At 48.2% G+C, this 21,487-nt stretch overlaps 1 protein-coding gene across 1 annotated transcript in view; it reads right to left on the reverse strand.

Annotated features, from left to right (window-relative positions):
* PWP1 (PWP1 homolog, endonuclein) overlaps nt 1–21,487 on the reverse strand; it is a 327,492-nt gene that overhangs the window by 203,026 nt on the left and 102,979 nt on the right. Inside the window, exon 5 of the mRNA XM_086921581.1 lies at nt 19,885–19,981. Coding sequence (XP_086777707.1) covers nt 19,885–19,981 — 97 coding nt within the window. The remainder of the gene's footprint in view (nt 1–19,884; nt 19,982–21,487) is intronic.

Below are 21,487 nucleotides of genomic sequence, written 5' to 3' on the forward strand. Positions count from 1 at the left end.
GATCCAATACTTTATTCTGGACCTCTGGTCGGAACCAAATAGCTTTAAGCCACCCTTGGCGACGGAGCACTGCTGCTCCAGCCAGTGAACGAAATGCCGTAGTCGCAATATCCATTGCACAATCGATGATTTCCATCAACGTCGCTTCTCCCCCCTGCAAAACTTTCTTTGCCTCCGACATAGATTCAGGAGGCAGTTGGTCAAGGTACGGGGAGACATCGCACCAGAGCTGACGGTCGTACCTACCCAGGATGGCTAAGGCATTAGCTGCTCGCACCAGCAAACTTGCCATCGCTGAGAATCTTTTCCCCACGTTATCTAACCTCCGTCCTTCCTTGTCCGGAGGAGTTGTCAGCGGTGCTGAAGGGTTGCGCGATTTCCTCTGCGCTGCCTGCGAGATCACAGAGTCTGGTCTTGGATGACCTGTCAAGGCCGCTGGGGCATCATCGGTCGCTTTGTACTTCTTTTCCAGACGCGGTAGCACCGGCACCACCGTCGCCGGGTGTGTCATGGTCTTTATGCCCTCTTTCCATAGGTGATCCACGATTGGAATAGACCTGGCAGTCTTTCGAAAGGGTTCTTTAAAGTCATATAAAAAACAATCTGTGGTGACTTTAGGCATTGCTAATTTAAATCTTGCCGCCGCTCTCTCCATTAGCTGATGGAAACCTCCAATATCCGCTGGCGGGCAGTCCGCCGGGTCCGGATTTGGTGATGCGGGATTGTCAATAACGTACTCATCATATTCCGTGTCGGGATTAGAGACGTGATCCGACTGCTGATCCTCATCTGAGGATTCATCAACATCATGTGATCTTGGTAACCCAGAGGAATCCTGAGGGACGGCTGCTTGAGGCTGTGGAGAGGTTGGAGCCGAGAGAGTAGGTGGCACCAATGACGCCTGAACCCTTGAAGGAGTAGCAGGCGTTGATGTATTTGGCAAAGGTCTACTGGCCTTAGACTTATAGTCCTGTAGCATCCTATGTAGATCCTGTAGGAAAGATGTTGGCACTGAAACCCTTTCCTGGTCAGATTGCTGCTGTTGCTGTTGACTATGACCATGTTCCTCGTGGGTGTATTCGCCCTCTGAGTCAGTGTCCTGGCATTTGACAAATAGTTGCGAAGGACTATTGGCATAGCTATATGCATCTTGGTCATCTTCCTCTGATTGTCCCTCTTGCAGGAGCATTGTTGGTAGCAGAGGGGACACTGTCCTTGGAGAGGTCATCTCCGGTGTGATCCGCGTCACAGAAATGGTGATACGCTTTTCTGTGGACAAGATTGTGGATTCCGTAGTCGACGGTTGTATATACGTCGTCGAGATAGGGGTCGTGGACGTCGACGACGAAACTGTCGACACACCAGCCGTCGTCATAGTCACCGTAGTAGTCGTAGACGCCCTCGTCGACGAGACCGCAGTCGTCGACACCGTCGTCATCACCGTTGACGGGACTCTCGTCGTCGACACCGTTGTCATCGTCGTCGACGGGGCTTTCGTCGTTGACGGGGCCTTCGTCGTTGACTGAGTCTTCGACGTCGACGGGGCCTTCGTCGTCGACTGGACTTTGGGCGTCGATGGGGCTTTCGTCGTCGACGGCTCCTTCGTCGACACCTGTGAAGCTGGTACCTTCGTCGTCGGCGCCTTTAGTTTCTCCGTCGACGGTGAGGACTCCGCCGTCGACGGTCTCGACGTCGACGAAGCTCCAGTCGACAGAGCCTTCGATGTTCTAGTCGACGGGCCTCCCGCTGTCGACGTCTTCGTCGTCGAGGACCTAGAAGTCCTCTCAGAAGACTGGCCTGAAGGTGTTTTGAAGGCTGTGGAAGTCTTCGCACCTGTAGACTGCGTAGAAGGTCCATCCCTCTCCTTTACACTTCCGTGAGGAGATTTGTTGGGACCTGGGCTCTCAGACTCACTGGGGGTCTTTTTTGAGGCCTTAGAAGATTGTCCCACAGAAGAAGAAGGGGAACCCCTACCCCTTTTCACTGACCTTCTAGTAGAGGCCATCGATCCAGCATCTTCACTGTCACTGGAGACAGTATCCTTCCTTGATTTAAGCCTTTGCAGCCATGTCAGGAGCCTACCCTCACGGTCCCGGAGGGTCTTGGCAGAAAAAGAGCGACAGATTGCACAGGCAGCCACCTGGTGGTCAGGATAGAGGCAATAAATGCAGTCCTTATGCTTATCCTCCACAAAAAGCCTTTTCTTGCCACAGGAGGAACAAGGCTTGAAAAGCGCTTTTTTCTTCTCAATTTCCGACATCCTGTCAGGCAGCAACAATCCTGAAGAGAACCTGAAAGATCCTGATGAAAATCCTGTAGAAAAAACCTGAAGAAATCCTTTAGAAGAGTAGAAGTTGAGCAGAGCTCAAAGGAGACTCCCTAGCACAACGTGCGGTAGAAAATCTGAGGCTCTGAGGTTCCTTCAGGAAGGTTCTAAGTGGTGAGGCACTTCTGATTGGCTGAGGCCAAAGTTTGGTCTCTTTTACACAAAGAGGGTGATATGCTACAAAAGGTAATGAGGCCTAGGCCTTTTTCCATTGTCTTTTGTACCTACAGCTATGGTATTTTTGTTACCGAGACTCCCATTCCGACGACGGGGAATGATACAAAGCATGGGAATCTATGAAAGTTCCAATACTGGGGTAAATGCTGTTTATGCTCTACTTGTGGTGCACTTCTTGTTTTTTGCAGCATTATCTTATGTGAGCAGTCTTACATGCGTCCACTGTAGGGGCCTGTGTTTGACCCCATGGTCGCATGTTCAAATCCCAGCGGGTCTACTCAGCCTTTCATCTTTCTGAGGTCGATAAAATGAGTACCATTAAGTTGGGTAACACTAAAAATCTGTTATTCAACTCCAAGATACCCTTGGGTTAACGTGCGCTTTGCAAATACACGTTATGTGTATTGCAGTCTGTGAAAACTATAAAGAACATTTGGGGGGCGGAGCTAGACGGAAAGCGAGATGGCCGCTAACTGAGCGAGTTCCTCGCCTGCGCCTACCATATTCTTAAGAACTATCCTTCACTTCGACTGGAGACGTCTACATGACACATCGGGACCGTGGGGAAAGACGGCGAACCAAGCGGCGGGCCATTAAAACCTCCAAAAGCTGCCCCACCACCCTGCGTGGACGTCCGAACATCTGAGGCCCTGGGAACAAAAGCGAAAGTAAATCTGCGGACCATAGTGAGCAGCCAACCCGTGACGCAAAGCACTTAGAGCGGTGGGCCGGCTGAGCGGACCAGATTGCTCCCTGGCTGTAACGCGCTTCGGAGCCCCGAGGCGCTAGCTGAACCTGAGCACCCTGGGGGGCAGGTCACATCAGCCATGATCTGCGGGGGCTGAGATAAGCAGGGGGAGCAAAGGGAGCAAGTCGACAGTCATTGCACCGGGACCTGCTGGGGACGTATCGCCTGCACGATCAACTTCCCTGGGCTGACAAACCTCTCCTGGTCGTTAGCGCTGGGCCCCCGAGACTCGATAGATGATAGCGGACATATCAAAGGTGGAGACGAGCGCTGCCTGAGGCCTCACAACAAGAGGTGAGCCACCAGCAGACAAACACGCAAATACGGTGCTTGCAGGGGCCGGATATCGGAGGGGCCAGAGCAGTCCTGCCACCATAGCGCAGAGGAGTGAGGACCTAATCAATCACTGATAAGGCCACACACTATCTGAAAATACTGAGGCAGGTGTAAAGTCCACCTGATACTACGACCAAACCCAATAAGACTGCAAATACTCACATTTCCCACTCACCCAAAGGTACTGGCCACTGCGTGATCGGTTATAGCACTCTGGATTGGGGAGACGGAGAGTGGTGTGCTCTGGGGGTCTACAGAGTCTGGACGCTGAGGCCGCGCTGGAATCCACTGATTGAGAACACAGGCACGGTTTGTGGCACATACAAAGGAATAACGAGACGACAGGGATGCAGAGCAACCCACGGAGTAAACAAGAGTAGAGCGCCTATAGCTGAGACCTGAAGAAGATGTGGAGAAATACCAGTAGACCTCAGTCGAGCTGGACGAAGATATACACACGTTGATATACCGGGGTCCTGCCCTGCAAGTGTGCTTGGATCTGCAATTCTAGATATCCAGAGCCTACACCATAATCAAGGCTGCGAGTCAGTGCATACTACTGCTGCCATACGGGAAAACCAGACCGCACCCAACCGAAAATAAACTTTGATCAGGCTAAAAAACAACAAGAGCCTACTACTGATGAACAAGCTTCATCTCAGCCTACGCCGGGAGAAGCAGGTGGGATTACAAATGATGACATACGATTAATCCATGTTTAATACAATCCAAGCTGCACTAACCAATATCGATAGGAAGATAGACTCCCTGACTTACAGAGTGGACAGGATGTCCGAACGACTGGATAAACACACAGAATAATCAAGGCAGCATTGATATGGCGGAGCGGAGAATATCTGAGACTGAAGACTCACAAGTGCAACTGGAAGCGAAACAAACGAAGATGGAGAAGCAACTCGAGGAAATGACGACAAAGACAGAGGATTTGGAAGCCCGGTCTAGGTGAAGCAACATAAGCTTGATGGGAATCTCGGAAATGACAAATAAGGGCCCTTTGGAACAATATGTCGAAAGACTGTTAATATCCATGCTGGATAGAGACACTTTTTCGGAAGTGTTTATTGTCGAGAGAGCCCATAGGTCTCTAGCGCCTAAACCACCTACTGGGTCCAGACCGCAGCCGATCATTGCCAAAATCCTGAACTACAGCGACCGCGATGCAGCACAGCGCAAGGCCAGGGAACTGGGGAAACTCTCACATGAAGGTATGAACATCTCAATATACCGGAACTTCACCTCTGCGGTGCAAGAAGCGCGTAGGAAATGTGTTGCCGCAAAGCAAAAATTGGGGAACTGAACATACCATACGCCATGGTATACCCGGCCAGACTCAAAGTCACTGTCGAAGGCAAATCGCGGATCTTCAATGAATCATCGGAAGTACAGAAATTCCTGCAACAAAAAGGAAAACTGGGCCCACGGAGGAAATCACCACATGATGACCATGGAGAACAGTCCACAATGTCAGATGTTGAATAATCTGGATAAATGGACAACTTTGGATGATATGGCGACACCAACCCACACAATGGAGTAAACTCTTGTCCAGTAGTCAGAGACTGTCTACGACTCATCTAGAAGATAACCACAGATATGCAACGTGAGATAAGTTGTCAGCCGATAAGATCATATTTAGGCTTTCCTGTTTTCAGTTTCTATTTTTGGTAAATTCTGGTGGGGTTTTTTCAGTGATTTCAATACCTTGAAAAACAGTTGTTATCAGTGGCTAAACATTTGCGCGTCACTAAAAACAGAACAAAAAAGTGTTTTTCCGGTGTTTATGGAATGTTTTGCTTTTATTATTGCTTAGTTTCTGCACTGATAGAACATGGTATATAGACAGTGTACGTATAGTGTATATGAGGTCCAAATAGATTTTTGCAAATTAAACTTATTGTAGTACACCATACAATACTTCTTCAGTGAGTCTTTAGTCATGTGTACTCACTCTTTCCTTCCCATGTAAACTTCTGTGAAAGGGCGCCCTTTCAAGATTGGTACTTGAGATGGGCAATGCCAAAACAGCCAGTACACAATTTGTTAACTCTGGCCACTAACATAGCTTTCCATGCCAATACTGCTGCACTTGTTAAACATTGCGATTCTCATGGCAGGTTCTGCAACATTTGCATTGAGCTGGGCGCTTATGCCCTCCGAGTTATTGAAGCGGTCAAAAATGAAGCAGCACTTTTGAAACTACGGAGGAATTTCCCCATTACTCAAGGAATCTAGAACTTTTACAGAGTACCATATTGAGATTTCATTGACTTTAAATGCCATTGGTGGTGAAGGGACATTTCTATGCCTCATTGCAAGCCATTTCTCATACATTGTAAAATAAACGTTCCTGAATTGCTCTTCAACATTGCTTTGCTTACCAAGTGGCAAGCACTTTAACATGGAACATGTTGCAGTGCCAAAGTCACTAAAGGTGTCGGCCAGCCTACTCAAGGAGATGTTTCACATCTACACCAATTATGCTTGGCAGACAAGGGTTTTTTTCAGACTCTAGTTGTTTTATCATGTCCCCTACAGCAGTTTTGTTTTCCTGTGAATATCTAATAATGCAGTAGAGAGTACTTTTTTTACATCACTATCAATATGCGACCAAAGATCCTCACATTTTTCGCCTTTGGCATCATCACTCAGCAAAGATTCTGTAAACGGTTACTGCATGGATAATATAGCATTCATAGCCCCTTGGACTAAGAACAATCAGCTAAAGGACACAGTAGGGATGACTCTTTCTTTGATGCCACACAAAGCAAGAAATGATAAATATTTGTGTTTTAGTTCCTGTGCATAAGAAAACAATATGTTAGTGGCATCCCTAAACATCAAAATTCAAGCAGAATAATATTAGCCCAGTCTTACTTACTGTTAGCTTGTATAACAAAGTTACATTGTATTGGCCCCTTCAGGAAGAACAAACAAATTACTCTTTCACTCTCTTTTTCCTTTCTTTGAATGGCATTTAGTTTGTGGTTGTGCAGGTGTTTTTCAGTGCTTATATGTTTTCACTGGTGAGGACTATTTCTCTTTCAGTGGGGTTTTATCAGTTATTATAGGTTTAAGCCTAAAACCCCACAGCCTAATCATATTACACTGGTTATGTGATATGTTATGTGATGAGGGCATTGTGCGTTGTTTGAATTGGGCCGATGTCCGTCGCTACCCACATGGTTCCGTACACACTGTGGGATATCAATGTTAATTGTTGAAGTGATGCTGTGAATGGGTGGGCGCAGACCCATGTGGCCTAGGTCACAAGCAAACGGTGAGCAGCTCTGACCCCTGCACGTGAACCGCATCAATTGTTGTATTTTTCTTTCCTTTGATTTTCTGAGGGGATATGTAAATTATCGTTGAATGGGATGTCTCCACTAGTTTTGAGGTAGTGGAGTGGGAGGGGGGCATTGGGTAAACAGAAAGCTCTGACCAGCAGCTTGACGGCAGGAATACTCGAGACTGACACTAACAGACACAATAGAAACATACACGTGACGGGAGATGGCTCCATACACAATAGATGACACTCTAAAACAACACAGACCACTGACACTCCTCTCATGGAACGTGAGAGGCCTGCACAACCCACAGAAAATACGCAAGGTGCTAGCATTCTTGTACAGGCACAAGATAGATGTGGCTTGCCTACAGGAAACACATCTCACACACTCTAGGGAAAAACAAATTGGAGCAAAATGGGCCTCCGTCAAACTGACATCCTCCTACTCATCCTACGCTAGAGGCGTCTTAATATGGGTGAAGCGCACAGTGACATTCACACTAATTAAATCCGTATGGGATGACCAGGGGCGTTTTGTGATATTGCAAGGAAATTACAGGGGCACAGTGTTTACCATAGTAAATGTATACGGCCCAAACACTGATGACCCCTCTTTTTATGCTAGAATTTGGGCACAACTAAGTGATCTCCAGCCAAGTACTATACTCGGGGGAGGTGATTTCAATACTTGTTTAGACCCCGCAGTGGATAGATCAACAGGACTAGATAGATGTGGTAAACACTCAGCTAAAGTTATACAAGAAGGGATGGTAAACTGGAACTTAGTGGACATAAAAAGACAGCGACACCCAGACAGGAGAGAGGGGACGTGTTTCTCGTCAACACATCTTACGTGGTCCAGACTAGATTACTGGTTAGTAACACAAGATGTATGTATATGGACTACTGAGGTAGTACACCTGCCTAAGACATTGTCTGACCATGCACCGGTCCAAATCAAATTAGAAATACCGATGCACACCCCAAGACAATTTACATGGAGACTGAGACAGACGGCATTACAAGACCAGGTACTCCGAGAGGGGCTGCGCCAAGCCATACTAACCTTCTTCGAGCAAAACACTGGCTCTGTCCAGAGTACAAGGACCCTCTGGGAAGCATTCAAAGTCGCCAGAAGGGGAAACTGTATAAGTGCACATGCAGGCATACTGAGAGATATACAGCAACAGCTAGAGAAAAATGAGACTGACATTATCGAATTGGAACGCAAATTTGAAGACACTCCATGTGACACGATATTGGCCGACATTAGGAAACACATTGATAAGTATAACGAATTTGCTGAGGATGAGATTAAATACATCTCATGCAAGTACATAGCTCGGAACTACGGGGAGGGGGGCAGACCTCGCAGGGCTCTATCGTATAAAATCAGACCCACACATGCCACGACATTTATCACACAGATCCAAGACGCACAGACTGACCCAGTTTACGACACACCGACCCTACTGAAATGCTTCACTAACTATTATACCCAATTGTATATGGCCCAGGTATCGGCCTCCACTCTGGATATATGGGAATATCTGAATGACATCAAGCTGGCATGGTTATCTGACATTCATAGAAAATACTTTTGCCTCCCTATTTCTAAGGAGGAAACGAATATGCTACTTACCAGTATGCATCTGTTCTTGGCATGTAGGGCTGGTGACATTCATATCTGTGCATAGATCACCGCCTAGTGTTGGGTCCGGATGATTGCACATTGTTGTCCTGGAAGAGTCTTCGAAGTATCACGAGATAGGTGGCTCCTCCCCTGGACTACAGTGCGCATGGGCATCGACTCCATCCTCAGATTGTTTTTAGCCATTGTGGCCAAGATGGAGTGAAACTTAGTGAATGATGACCATGCTAGAAGTATATGTGAATTCTGCAGCTGCTACAGGCGCTAGGGAGGAGGGCGGGCAATAAGAATGTCAGCAGCCCTTCATGCCAAGGACAGATGCATACTGGTAAGTAGCATATTCGGTTCGAGGCATGTGGGCTGCTGAATTCATATCTGTGCATAGAATACATAGCAGTCCCTCCATTAGCGGCAGCCGCCCGTGCCAGCTGCAGCAGTTTGGAAAAGTGTTTTGAGAACAGCCTGCCCTACAGCTGCCTGCTGTTTGGAGTGCACAACAACACAATAATGCTTTGTAAATGTGTGCGTGGTAGACCATGTGGCTGCTCTACATTTGTCTTCCAAAGGAATGTTTCCAAGGAATGCCATAGAGGCCCCCAACTTTCTGGTGGAGTGGGCCCTTGGCGGAATAGTGAGAGTACGTTTTGCTTTCAGATAGCAGATCTGGATACATTTAACGATCCACCTAGCAATACCAGCCTTGGAAATAGGGTTACCTTTGTGGTGCGGTGCAAAGGCGACAAAGAGTTGCTTAGTCTTCCTAAAATCCTTGGTCCTATCGATGTAATACATCAGGGCCCTCTTGACGTCAAGGGTGTGGAGCATTCTCTCCGCCAATGACTCAGGATTTTGGAAGAAAACAGGCAATTCAATAGTCTGGTTGATATGGAATTGAGACACAACTTTGGGTAGAAATTTAGGGTTAGTGCGAAGCACCACCCTGTTAGGATGAATTTGAATAAATGGCTCTTGGATAGTTAGGGCTTGTAATTCACTAACCCTCCGTAGCGATGTAATTGCTATGAGAAAAGCCACTTTCCACGTTAAGAACTGAATTTCACAGGAGTGCAGTGGCTCAAAGGGAGGACCCATCAGCCGTGTGAGGACCACATTGAGGTTCCACTCCGGAGCTGGTGGAGTCCGCGGAGGAATGACTCGTTTGATTCCCTCCAGAAAAGCCTTAATGGCAGGCACCCTGAAGAGGGAGAGGTGCTGCCTATTCTGGAGATAAGCGGCCTTTGCAGATAGATGTATGCGAATGGAAGTATAGGCCAGATTACATTTGTACAGATGGAAAAGGTAACAGATGATATTCTGAATAGAAGCATCTAGCGGGTTAATGTTGTGGTCTGCACAATAAATGACAACCCGCTTCCATTTTGCCGCATAGCATGCTCTGGTGGTGAGCTTCCTCGCCTCCCGAATGATGTCCATACAGTCGGAAGGCAAGTGCAGGTAGCCAAACTCTAGGACTTCAGGAGCCATATCGCCAGGTTGAGCTGTTGCGGATCTGGATGCTGAATGTCGCCATGGCTCTGCGTCAGAAGGCGGGGTGTGAGACGGAGCCTCTGATGCGGTACCACGGATAGTTCCAGAAACGTGGTGTACCATGGTTGGCGAGCCCACGTTGGAGCAACCAGGATGAGAGTCATTGAGTGCTGCCTGAGCTTGCGTGCCACCAGCGGTATCAAGGGTGCTGGGGGAAAAGCCAATTTGCCTGACCAGTTCATCCATATCGCATTGCCCTGCGACTGTGGGTGTGGGGACATGGCGGCGAAGCTTTGGCATTTTGCGTTCTCCCTTGTGGCGAAGAGGTCGATCTCTGGATGACCCCACCTTTGAAAGTACGGTTGGAGTACCGATGGATGTATCTCCCACTCGTGCATTTGGTGGCTGTGCCTGCTGAGCAGGTCCGCCATCTGATTGTCCTTGCCCGGGAGGTGTTCTGCCATGAGGAAGATGTTCCTCTGAATGGCCCACTTCCACATGCTCTGAGCCAGATGAGACAGTTGCGGAGAGTGTGTCCCTCCCTGCTTCTGAATGTAGTACATTGCCGTCATATTGTCCGTCCGGATCAACACGACCTTGTTGCACAGATGTACTTTGAAGGCTTTTAGTGCCATGAAGATCGCCATCAGTTCTAGAACATTGATGTGCATCTTCCTCTGCTGTTGCGTCCATAGTCCCTGCACAGTGTAATGGAGTATATGAGCTCCCCATCCCTGGAGAGAAGCGCCCGTCGTCAGGATGATCTGTGGCACAGGCTCTTGGAACGGTCGGCCCTTGCAAAGGTTTCGTGGATTCCACCAATGCAGAGAGTTGTATGCCCGACCGCTCACCAACACTAGGTCTTTCAACTGCCCGTGAGCCTGAGTCCACTGACGTGCTAAACACTCCTGAAGCGGACGCATATGTAGCCTCGCGTGCGGGACTATGGAAATGCGGGAGGCCATCATGCCTATCAACTGCATGAACACTCTTGCTGGAAGAGAGTGTTGAGGTCTGAATTTTTGTATCAGCGATTGAATGCTGCTGACTCTCACTGAATTCGGCTGTGCTGTGGCCGCCAGAGTGTTTATGGTCGCACCCAGATACTGTCGTACGTGGGCGGGCTGGAGGTGGGACTTTGGGTAATTCAGTGAGAATCCCAGATCTTGCAGGAGGTGAATGGTGTGGGACATGTGGGCGGCACACTGCTGGGCTGACTTCCCTTGGATGAGCCAGTCGTCCAGATATGGGTAGGCGTGGATGTTCCGTCTCCTGAGATGCGCCGCCACCGTCGCCAGGCACTTTGTGAACACCCTGGGTGCCGTGGTGACACAGAAAGGCAAAACCTTGAACTGGTAGTGCTGGTTTTGGATGGTGAACCTGAGGTATTTCCTGTGTGAAGGGTGCAGTGGAATGTGAAAGTACGCATCCTTTAAGTCTAAAGTTGTGAGAAAATCCCCCTGCCTGAGCAACGTGAGCACCTGCTGCAGGGTCAGCATATGGAAGTGCTCCGACAGGATGTAGCATTTGAGTGGCCTGAGGTCCAGGATGGGCCTGAGGGACCCGTCCTTCTTTGGAATTAAGAAGTACAGGGAGTATACCCCTGTGCCTCTTTCTTGCATAGGCACGAGCTCTATCGCCCCTTTTTGCAGCATGACGGTGACCTCCTGCTGCAATAAGAGTTTATCTCTCCCAAATAGTCCAGCATAAGTTTTCCGAACCTTGGGTAAAGGAGCTGGCCATTTTCTTCAATACCAAATTCAAATTGATTCAAGAATCTTTTCCACCAGCTGCCCCAAATGTATCCCTGATTGATTCCAATCTGACATCTTTTCCACCTGATTCCTGCCCCATTCTATCGGAGTTTCCACCTTTATTGGAATCTAATTCTCTGGATCTTTTACTCAGGATCAAATCAGGCTCTCCGCTTGACCCGTGCCCGGCGAGCTTTTTAGCTAGGAATGCCAAGACTCTGAATTCCTTAATTTCCCCTGTTTTGAACCTATCTTTGTCTAGCGGCACTGTTCCGCCAGCCTGGAAGAAGACAATGGTCGTTCCCCTTCTAAAAAACCAGGACTTGATCCAGAGATACATGCTAACTACAGGCCCATATCTCTCCTGCCCAGTTTGGCTAAGATCGTCGAGAAGCACGTTCATTCTGTGCTTTCTTCCTTCCTTGAAGACCATGGGTTACTCCATTCTACCCAATCTGGCTTCCGCTCCAACTAGAGCACTGAGACCGCTCTTTTGGAAGTTAATGAAGCCATTAAGGAAGTTCTCGACGCAGGTGGAAGAGCAATGCTGGTGATGTTGGATCTGTCGGCGGCCTTCGACACCGTCCCTCATGAGGCCTTCTTGAGAAGACTTCACGAGATTGGTCTCAGAGGGACGGTGTTGAGCTGGCTGAGATCCTACCTAGCGGGTCTGGGCCGCTCCGTACTCCGCCGAGGTGCCGCCTATGGATGTCGGAGTCCCACAAGGGTCGGTGCTGAGCCCGACCCTTTTTAACATCTTCATGACTCCATTGGCGGTACTGGCGGAGTCCATGGGTGCCCAGATCATATCATACGCTGACGACACCCAGCTCCTCTTCACCTGCAAGAAGGGCATGGAGTTCGACGGGGAGAGCATCCGTGGTTGCCTTGGGGCTGTCTTCGACTGGTTTCAGCGAAGCAGCCTCAAGTGCAACCCTGATAAATCTGAGGTGCTCTTCTTCGGCTGTCAGGCAGACCCGCCTTGGCAGGAATGGTGGCCGGTTTGCATGTCCCCCCCTTCCTCTTCCTCTGTGGTTGCTAAAAACCTTGGTGTCAAAATCGATAACACCCTTGCGTTGAAAACACAGATCACAGGTCTCACGGGCACCTGTTTTGGTCTGCTAAAAATGATGCGTAAATTCCTTCCTCTGCTCTCTTTAGCCCACAGGAAGTTGACAGTACAGGCTCTGATTTGTTCCAGGCTTGATTATTCAAACGTCCTCTACCTGGGTTTGCCGGATTACCTCCTGCATAAACTCGAGGTAGGACAAAATTCTGCGGCAAGGGCTATTTTTGGCCTACCCCGGCAAGCTAGATCATCTGAGTTGCTTTCCTCCCTTCACTGGCTTCCTATCAAGAAGCGAATTACATTCAAAGCTCTTACATTGGCCCATAAGGCACTCCATTTGGTAGGGGCCTCGTACATTCAGAAACGGCTCTCTCTCTACAAACCCACCAGATCTCTCCGTTCTGAAAGTCTTGGCCTGGCAACGGTGCCTCCCATTAGGAAAGTCAGGATAGGTGGACGTTCCTTTAAACATCTTGCCCCCAAACTATGGAACTCCCTTCCCGCTGATCTTCGTCGCACTCCCAACCTGTTTGCCTTTAGAAAGGCCTTGAAAACTTGGCTTTACAATCAGTAATCTGTTATGTTTCTGTTTTTTCATCTCCTTTTTTCAGTAATGGGTCAGAAAGCGCCGGGACACTCCTAGGAGTAGCCGTGCTCTATATAAGTCACCCATTAACATAACATAAGTGCAAGTGCTCGTCCGACATAGGACGGTGCCTTGGGGGCTTGTTGGGCGGAGTGGATGTTAACTCCAGACAGTAACCGTATTGGATAAGCTTTCTGACCCACCTGTCTGTGGTGATGGACTTCCAGACGGGCAGGAACTGCTGGAGTCTCCCCCCGACCGGTGTTGTGTGGTTGGGGGGTCAGTGACAGGGCGTCACTGTTTCCTGGTGGTAGAGGACCTGGAGCTGTTGTTGCCACGTCCTCTGCCCTTGGAGCTGTTGCCACGATATCCACCTCGACTCTTGTTGGCATAAGTAGTCTGGGTGTTGCCCTTGTAGTATTGCATGGATTGTGAAAGCTGACCCCTTGAGACGCCTCTAGTGCTGGAGCGACGAAAGGACCCACCCCGAAACTGCTGGGACTGTAAGGCACCCATGGATTTAGCAGTGTCAGTGTCCTTTTTTATTTTCTCTAGGGTGGTGTCAACTTCTGGGCCAAACAGGTGATCTGGGTTAACCGTTTGGTTGAGGATGGTGGTTTGGATTTCTGGCTTAAATCCAGAGATTCTCAGCCAGGCATGTCTCCGAAGCATAACACTGGTTTTTATAGCTCTGGCAGCGGTATCGGCTGTGTCCAGAGCGCACTTAATGGAAGCATTAGAGATCAGCTTCCCCTCTTGAATCAGCATCTCTGCCCCTTCTTTGTATTGATCAGGCAGGTGTTGCAACAGGTTCTCTAGTGTATCATAGTGCACCCTGTCATAGCGCGCTAGAAGCGCCTGTGTGTTAGAGATGCGCCATATATTGGCTGCCTGTGCTGCAACCCTCTTCCCCGAAGCCTCAAAAACCTTGGATTCTTTGTCTGGGGGAGGAGCATCAACCGTAGTCTGAGAATTAGCCCTCTTCTGGGCATTCGAGACGACAAGGGAGTCCAGAGGCAACTGTCCTTTAATGTAGGTAGGATCAGTAGGCGCCGACTTGTACTTTTTGTCAATCCTAGGGTTTATCACCCTTGTTCTGGTAGGTTCTTTAAAGATCTCAGCAGCATGCTTTAAAACACCTTTTAGCATAGGCAGAGTTTTTGCAGTCTTTTCTGATACTGAAAAAGTGTCAAAGAGGAAATCCACATCCACAGGGTCAGCATGCAGCTGGACATTGTGATTGTTAGCAGCCCTTTCAATGAGGGCATTGAAAGCAGCAGAGTCTTCTGTTGGTGAAGTCTTTGCAGAAAAAAGTCGAGGGTCTTGTCCTGAATGAGGATCCCCAGGGTCACCACCAGCTGCCCAGGGCTCAGTTGTATCCTCAGGGTCTGTATAGACTGGATAACTGTATTCATCCTCCTCATCACCCTCACCAGCGTCCACATCGGAGTAAGTTGGCGACACATCATGAGTCTGTGGTGAAAGGGGTTCCACCAAGACCGGAGAGCAAGCAGAGTCCTTCTTCTTCTTGAGAGGGATCTTGTAAGACTCCAGTTGGGGTTCTGGGGTTATTTTCCGCTTCAGGGGGGAAAGCCTGCCCGTTTCGGCGTCGATGAAGTGTTCCTGACGCTCATCCCCCGAAGGACGTCGAGGCCGCGGGCCGTGGACCACCGACGAGGCCTTCGGCGCCGAGGAGACTTTTTCGGGCACGCCGGTCACTGCCTTGGGAGCGAAAGCCTTCGGCGCCGTCTTAGGCGGCAACGTAAAGAGGATCGGCGTGGACGCCTTAACTGGTTTCTCCACAGGCTTTGCAGGCGGAGGGTCCTTTATGCGCTGCAGGGAGTCCGTCACCTTTTTGGTGAACGAGGCGGATGGACGCGCCGGTTCAGCGGAGTCCTTCGAGGCCACTTTCGGAGTCGAGTCCTTCGAGGCCGCTTTCGTTGTCGACTCACGAGGCGCAGCGGCCTTGGCCTTGTCGTGCGGACGCGGGGCAGAGAGGACCTTCGGGTCATCGAGTCGCTTCTTTGGGTCACCGAGCGTTTTCTTCGGTTCGTCGACAGCCTTCTTCGGCTCGACAAGGCCCTTGCCGGCGTCGACCGTCCTCGGCGCCAACGCGCCAGTATCGACCACCTTTACTTTAGTCTTCGGCGCGGCAGACTTAGTCTCGACGCCCTTGACTTGGCCTTTCGGCTCGACAGCCATCTTCGGCTTCTTCGGTGCCGAAGCCTCAGAAGTTTTCGATCCGACCAAAGCGATGCGCTCTTTCGGTTTCGATACTTGCACCTGCGCAGTTTCTGGCGTTGAGACCGTAGGTTTCACTTTCGGTTTCGTTTTGCCAGGGAGTGGCTCGGTAACAATGTCCGTGGCCGGGCCCGAAGGCGGGGCCGTGGAACCCATATCGAGGTCTTGGGTAAGGCCCGAAGGCGATCCCTCGACCTGGGCCTTATCAATAGGCACGGCCCCAGAGTCAGTTTGAGGAAGCTCCTCATCCGAGCTATCCTCCATGGCCCCAAGGGCACAGTCGTCGTCTCCTACCTCCTCGACAACTTCTTCGCTTTCGAACACCTCAGCATCAGCGTCGTAGTCTTCTTCGACGTCCGACGCGGGGTTTGATTCTGAGACGTCCTGGATATATATTCTTCCTCGACATCCCCAGCATCGAAAATGTCCGTAGGCACCGGAGCAGATTGCTGGGCCTCCAGGCGCGTAGCTCGTCGAAGCTTAAGTGTCTTCATGGACCGGAAGCGTGAACAGGCCATACACTTGGCCTCATCGTGGTCCGGCGACAGACACTGGTTGCACACCGGGTGGACATCGAGGTGGGGGTACTTCGAATTACAGACCAGACATCTCTTGAATGGACTTCGGTCCATGATGGATGGTCGATAAGTCAAGAGCGTCAACTAGGCCTTCCGCGCCGAGAGCACGCGGAAGTACAGAAACCGGCTCAGAGCCGAGCTAGAAGTAATAAAGCCGAACGCAAGACAATACCGACGTATAGACTAAAGACCTTTTGGTCTCAAGAAAGTTTTTTTATCGATTCCGACAAGAGGGAATTAAAGACATCCGAACCCAATGGCGGAAAAAAACAATCTGAGGATGGAGTCAATGCCCATGCGCACTGTAGTCCAGGGGAGGAGCCACCTATCTCGTGATACTTCGAAGACTCTTCCAGGACAACAATGTGCAATCATCCGGACCCAACACTAGGCAGCGATCTATGCACAGATATGAATTCAGCAGCCCACATGCCTCGAACTAATAGATGCATTTAACCCCCTACCCAATAATAAAGCTTCTGGACTTGATGGACTCCCGGGAGAATTCTACAAAGGATACCGGGATATACTGGTACCACAATTCGCAGAAATGCTTTAAGAAGCATATGAGGATGGCGCATTACCGACCACACTGAACTAGGCCCTCCTAATAGCACTCCTGAAGCCAGGTAAATATCCTCAACTGTGTGACTCCTACAGGCCCTTATCCCTAATAAATTTCGACGTGAAAATGTTAACAAAAATAATTGCGAATAGAATACAACCACTAACACTATACATTCTAAAGGCAAAATCGAAGAAACAGTAGGCCATAACCATGCTGAACGATCTGGAGGACCCATATGACTGATGTGATGGATCCCCACCCTGGAAAAACGTACTTGAATCAGCCTCCTACAGGGTGGTTGTGCACTACAAAACACAAGCTGATGTAGCTTGGAGGCTGCTGCCACAGGGGAGGGGGACTGGGAGGACTGATTCCCTGAAAGAACTGTGCGCTGTCTACCAGGACCATGTCCTCGGTCACAAACGGGCTGGGTGGACTACAGATGGGACTATGGAGACTGACACTGCCTGTACATCAGTCCACTGGAATAGTATTGGAATTTCCTGGACTCATCAGGAAACAGTCTGGCAAGGGTAAAATGACCTAGAGAGCCCTCTTTTCCTTAAACCGCCCTAAACCGAATCAGCTTTGCTGCTTAACAGACATGAGCCATCAACAGGCATATCCATAGGGATGTGTGTACATGTCCTGAGTAACCTGTGAATTGCATCAACGCATGGTGACTGAGCACTAAACTGGTGTCAGCCACCTGTCCCAGGCAATCAGTAATTAGACCAGTATGAATAACATATTTGCCCACATCCAGACAATCTTGAATGGTTTGAGCCAAGAAGGCTCTAAGTTCTTGCTGGCCATGTCCCAGAGGGACAAACAACATTGACTGATCTCTATGCTAGGGTGGCGGAGGAGAACTGGAATGATTTAATTTATTTGCCTCCTCGTCGGGAGGGAGTTAGGGGGCAGGGTTTGCAGGAAAAGAATTGGGATTCATCTTGCTGGTGGAATCCTGGACCACCATACTCTACGGATCAGGATGCTGAGAAAGGAAAGCAGAATTGCCAGGAGCCGACCTATGGCATCTGGTTACCAACCTATTCACCAGTGGCAACTACCAGAGTTTGGGTTAAGTGCCCATTAAGGCATCAGTAAGGTCTTCAATGAACGGAAGCAAGGGCTCAGATGAGGTTGGCATAGGTTGCAAAACCTCAGTAAGAACATTTTTCTTGAATTCAACTGAAGTCAGCTGTAGGTCCAGGAACCTCAGCTGATCGTTTAAAATACAACAACAAAGGAAGCACCATCTTCCCTAGGGGGCCCACGCCAGTACCAGGAGAAGTAGCAAGCCCACTGGCTTTCTTTAAGTTGATGTAAACAGTGTTATCATCATAGAAGGGGAGTACATAATCTCCATGTCATCATCTCAGAGTGGTGCGAAGAGCCAGAGGAAAAAGTTAGTGGAGCATTTGAAGAGGCCTCTGCTGTAGTGGTAATACAGAATTAAACTCGAGCTGTATGAGAACGAGCTGTGCTGTAGCAGCATTAGTTGGTGTCAAGTAGATGCCAATTTGGGATCAAACATCGGATCCGATACAGGTTTCTCCACCAGCATCGATGAAGTCACAGTCACAGATCTTGGACCAGGAGTAAGTGCTGCACCCCCGTGCTGGGTTGAAGGGGTTCAGACAGCACTACAGACAGATCTGACCACAGTAATCTGACTGGGAGAGCCTGTGTATCCATGGAGCTCGAAGACATGCCAGAGGAATTCATATGCATGCCAAATATGCACAGCATGGCCTCCTTAAAGGCCGCAAACTGCTGCGGTGCCGCTGAGAACCTGGTGCAAATCAGGATCATGAGAAAAGTGGATTCGTTGGGGTGAAAGGTAATCCACCACTAGTAATAATGGCACTTATTTGGTCTGGAAAAGTTTTTAGTAATTTAAACCTGACATCAATATTTGGTGGCTAATATAGAACAGACAGGCTTAACTTAAGAAAACGTGTACAGCATTCAGAAGTGCCAAAACGTTTAGAAAGCTGAAAACACAGCACAATAAAAATATTTTAATGAACCAAATTACATCAAAATGACAAAAAAGCAAACTATAAGGCGAACCGGAGATACAACTTTTTTCATAGGTTTTTAAAACAAAATTGTGCCAAAAAGCGCCAACCACTGTCATCTGTTTGCGTTTAACCAGTAGTAAGGCGCACATTAAAGCTGAACACAACACAGCACAGGTCAGATACAGAAACCAGGTTTGCCCCCAGTTGGAAGATTTACCTTCTTACTTAGGCTCTAGAATGGAAGTCAAAAATCCTCAATGGAGCAAGGCTGGGTTCCACGACACTGGATAGCCATCGGGGAAAATCCCAGTGAAGTTGTAGACTTTTGGAAGCCAAGGAAAGTTCCTTGCGGGCCGGATACTTTTGCCATCTTTACCCAGTGAAGATTTCTACCATAGGACTTAGTCACTTTTTGGGAATTTGGTTTCTTCCAAGGCTGCAAACTGTAGTCGACAAGGGCTGACAATTGAGGGTGGATGGAAGGGGATGGGACAGAAATCTGACAATGGAGGGTAGGGTGGAAGGGGTTGGGCTCAGGACGCTGAAAACAGAGGGTGGACAGGAGGGACTGTGAGACCCAGCTGACAAATGAGCAGTGAAAGGACATGAGTAATACATCCATGCTCTAGGAGATTGATAAACACAAGAAGAGGAAGGTATGCCTTTGAAAATGTATGAATAAGAAGCAAGCAAATTAGAGAGCTAATAAAGCCAAACAATAGTAACAATGTGCCGCTTTTTAGCAACTGTAGGCTGAAAATATGTCTCTTAACACCATGTGCAGTCTTAGGTGAAACCTAAAAAGGAAGCTAGAATCAGACCATAGAAGCTACCATTTGAAAGTTTCTGTCTAATAAATAACAGCATTACATACATTTGGTGTCAATATTACATTATAACCTGTGTTTTGAGGCAGTCAAAGAAGGCAGAAAGCAAGAGCAAAGAACTGCTGAAAGAAATTACGCTCATTCGCCTCACTGAGCCTTTAAAAACTGCTCTAGCAATGATAACTTCGAACTCACCATGAATTTCAAGACTGCATGAATCTTTTTCTGCTCTGCCACAAACTACAAGGTTGTCATTAGGCTTAATAAGAAAATCCTCTTGCTCATACTGTTCCTAAATAAAGGAAAATAATACTTCATTAGAAGAATCAAATCTCAATAGTGTACATTGCAACACTTATTTGACAACGCATTTAAAACGGACAAAGTTTATAATATGGCTACCTTGAAGTTCTTAGAAGAGTAGGCTGACAATATAAACCAAAAAAAGGACAAAAAAGAAATCCACATTATCGTAAGAATAACACATAACAATAAAGTAGATTATATGACTTTAGAACAAAAAAAGGAGTATGTGGAAATCACATGTCAAACAAACTGCTCAAATAATGGAGCAAGAAGCCTTGAACAATGTTCGCAGTGTCAAACAGATGAGTTCCCATTATCTCAAAGCATAGACCACTAGGCAAATGTGCAGTCACCATTTTACAAAAGCATAGTGTCCTTGTACCTGCATGCAATGCACAGTGCTCATAGCACAGTATCAATGAAGGTCAGATAGATGCTACATTTGTGAGGGCCAGGACTTAGGATATCATGTGTTGACAAGTATGGATTTATGGAACCATTAAAGGAATGGGAGCAAACCCACCGACCAATGACTTAGATGATATCTAAGAATATATGGGGTGTGAAATAGTTAATATTCAGTAATTATATAAATTATACTGAGTTTAGTTGTTTGAAGAAGGGATTGTGATACTTTTGGTGAAAATGTATGGGGATGATGATGTACACTTGTTTCTCAAAAGGTTTATGTTGGGGCGAAAAAGTCCTCTTCATGGTAATGGACATGCGCCCCTACCCTGAGTGCCCAACTGTACTGATGACTGGATTCCCAATGCAGACCTTTTGTTGCCATATGCAAACACTGATTACGCATGTGCACCATGGCATAGGCCTGTCTCAAGGATTGTGGTCTTGTTGGACCGGGAGAGGTCCCAAAACGCTTCCCTCATAGTGGTGGAAGGATACTACCTTCATCAGGATTCAAGCAGCATGAGCCAGTGGTGGCAAGAACCGTGCGGTCATGAATAGGAGTGAACAAGTCCTTAAACCTGTGTCACTGGAGTGAGGCCTACAGGTTCACCTATTTCATGTTCTGCTGCTATGCGCTTAACTTATCCCTTCACCTACATTGGTTTCATGTGAAGTACTGCATAGAGCATAAGTGGTGTATCTGCATAGGGTGTAAGTGTACCTACATAGGATACAATACAAGGATAATGAAAAGCTGCTCAGTGAAGGCATGTTGGATGCAAGTGCTGGGTGTATGCATGGCTATGAATGGTACAATACATGAAGGATGTAGTGCTGTAAAGTGCATGCATGTTGAATGCATCTGCTTGATGTATGTGTGCCTGTGAATGGTACAATACATGAAGGATGTAGAGCTCTACAGTGCTTGCATGATGAATGCATGTGCTGGGTACGTGTGTGCTCTTGAGCGGCACAATACATGAAGGATGCAGTGCTGTGCAGTACGCACACAGTAAATGTATATGCTGGGTGCAAGTGTTCCTGTGAGTAGTACTGTACAGGGAGCTTACAGTGCTGTGAA

Source organism: Lissotriton vulgaris, chromosome 1_1 (genome assembly GCF_964263255.1).
Source record: "Lissotriton vulgaris chromosome 1_1, aLisVul1.2, whole genome shotgun sequence".
Classification (NCBI taxonomy): domain Eukaryota; kingdom Metazoa; phylum Chordata; class Amphibia; order Caudata; family Salamandridae; genus Lissotriton; species Lissotriton vulgaris.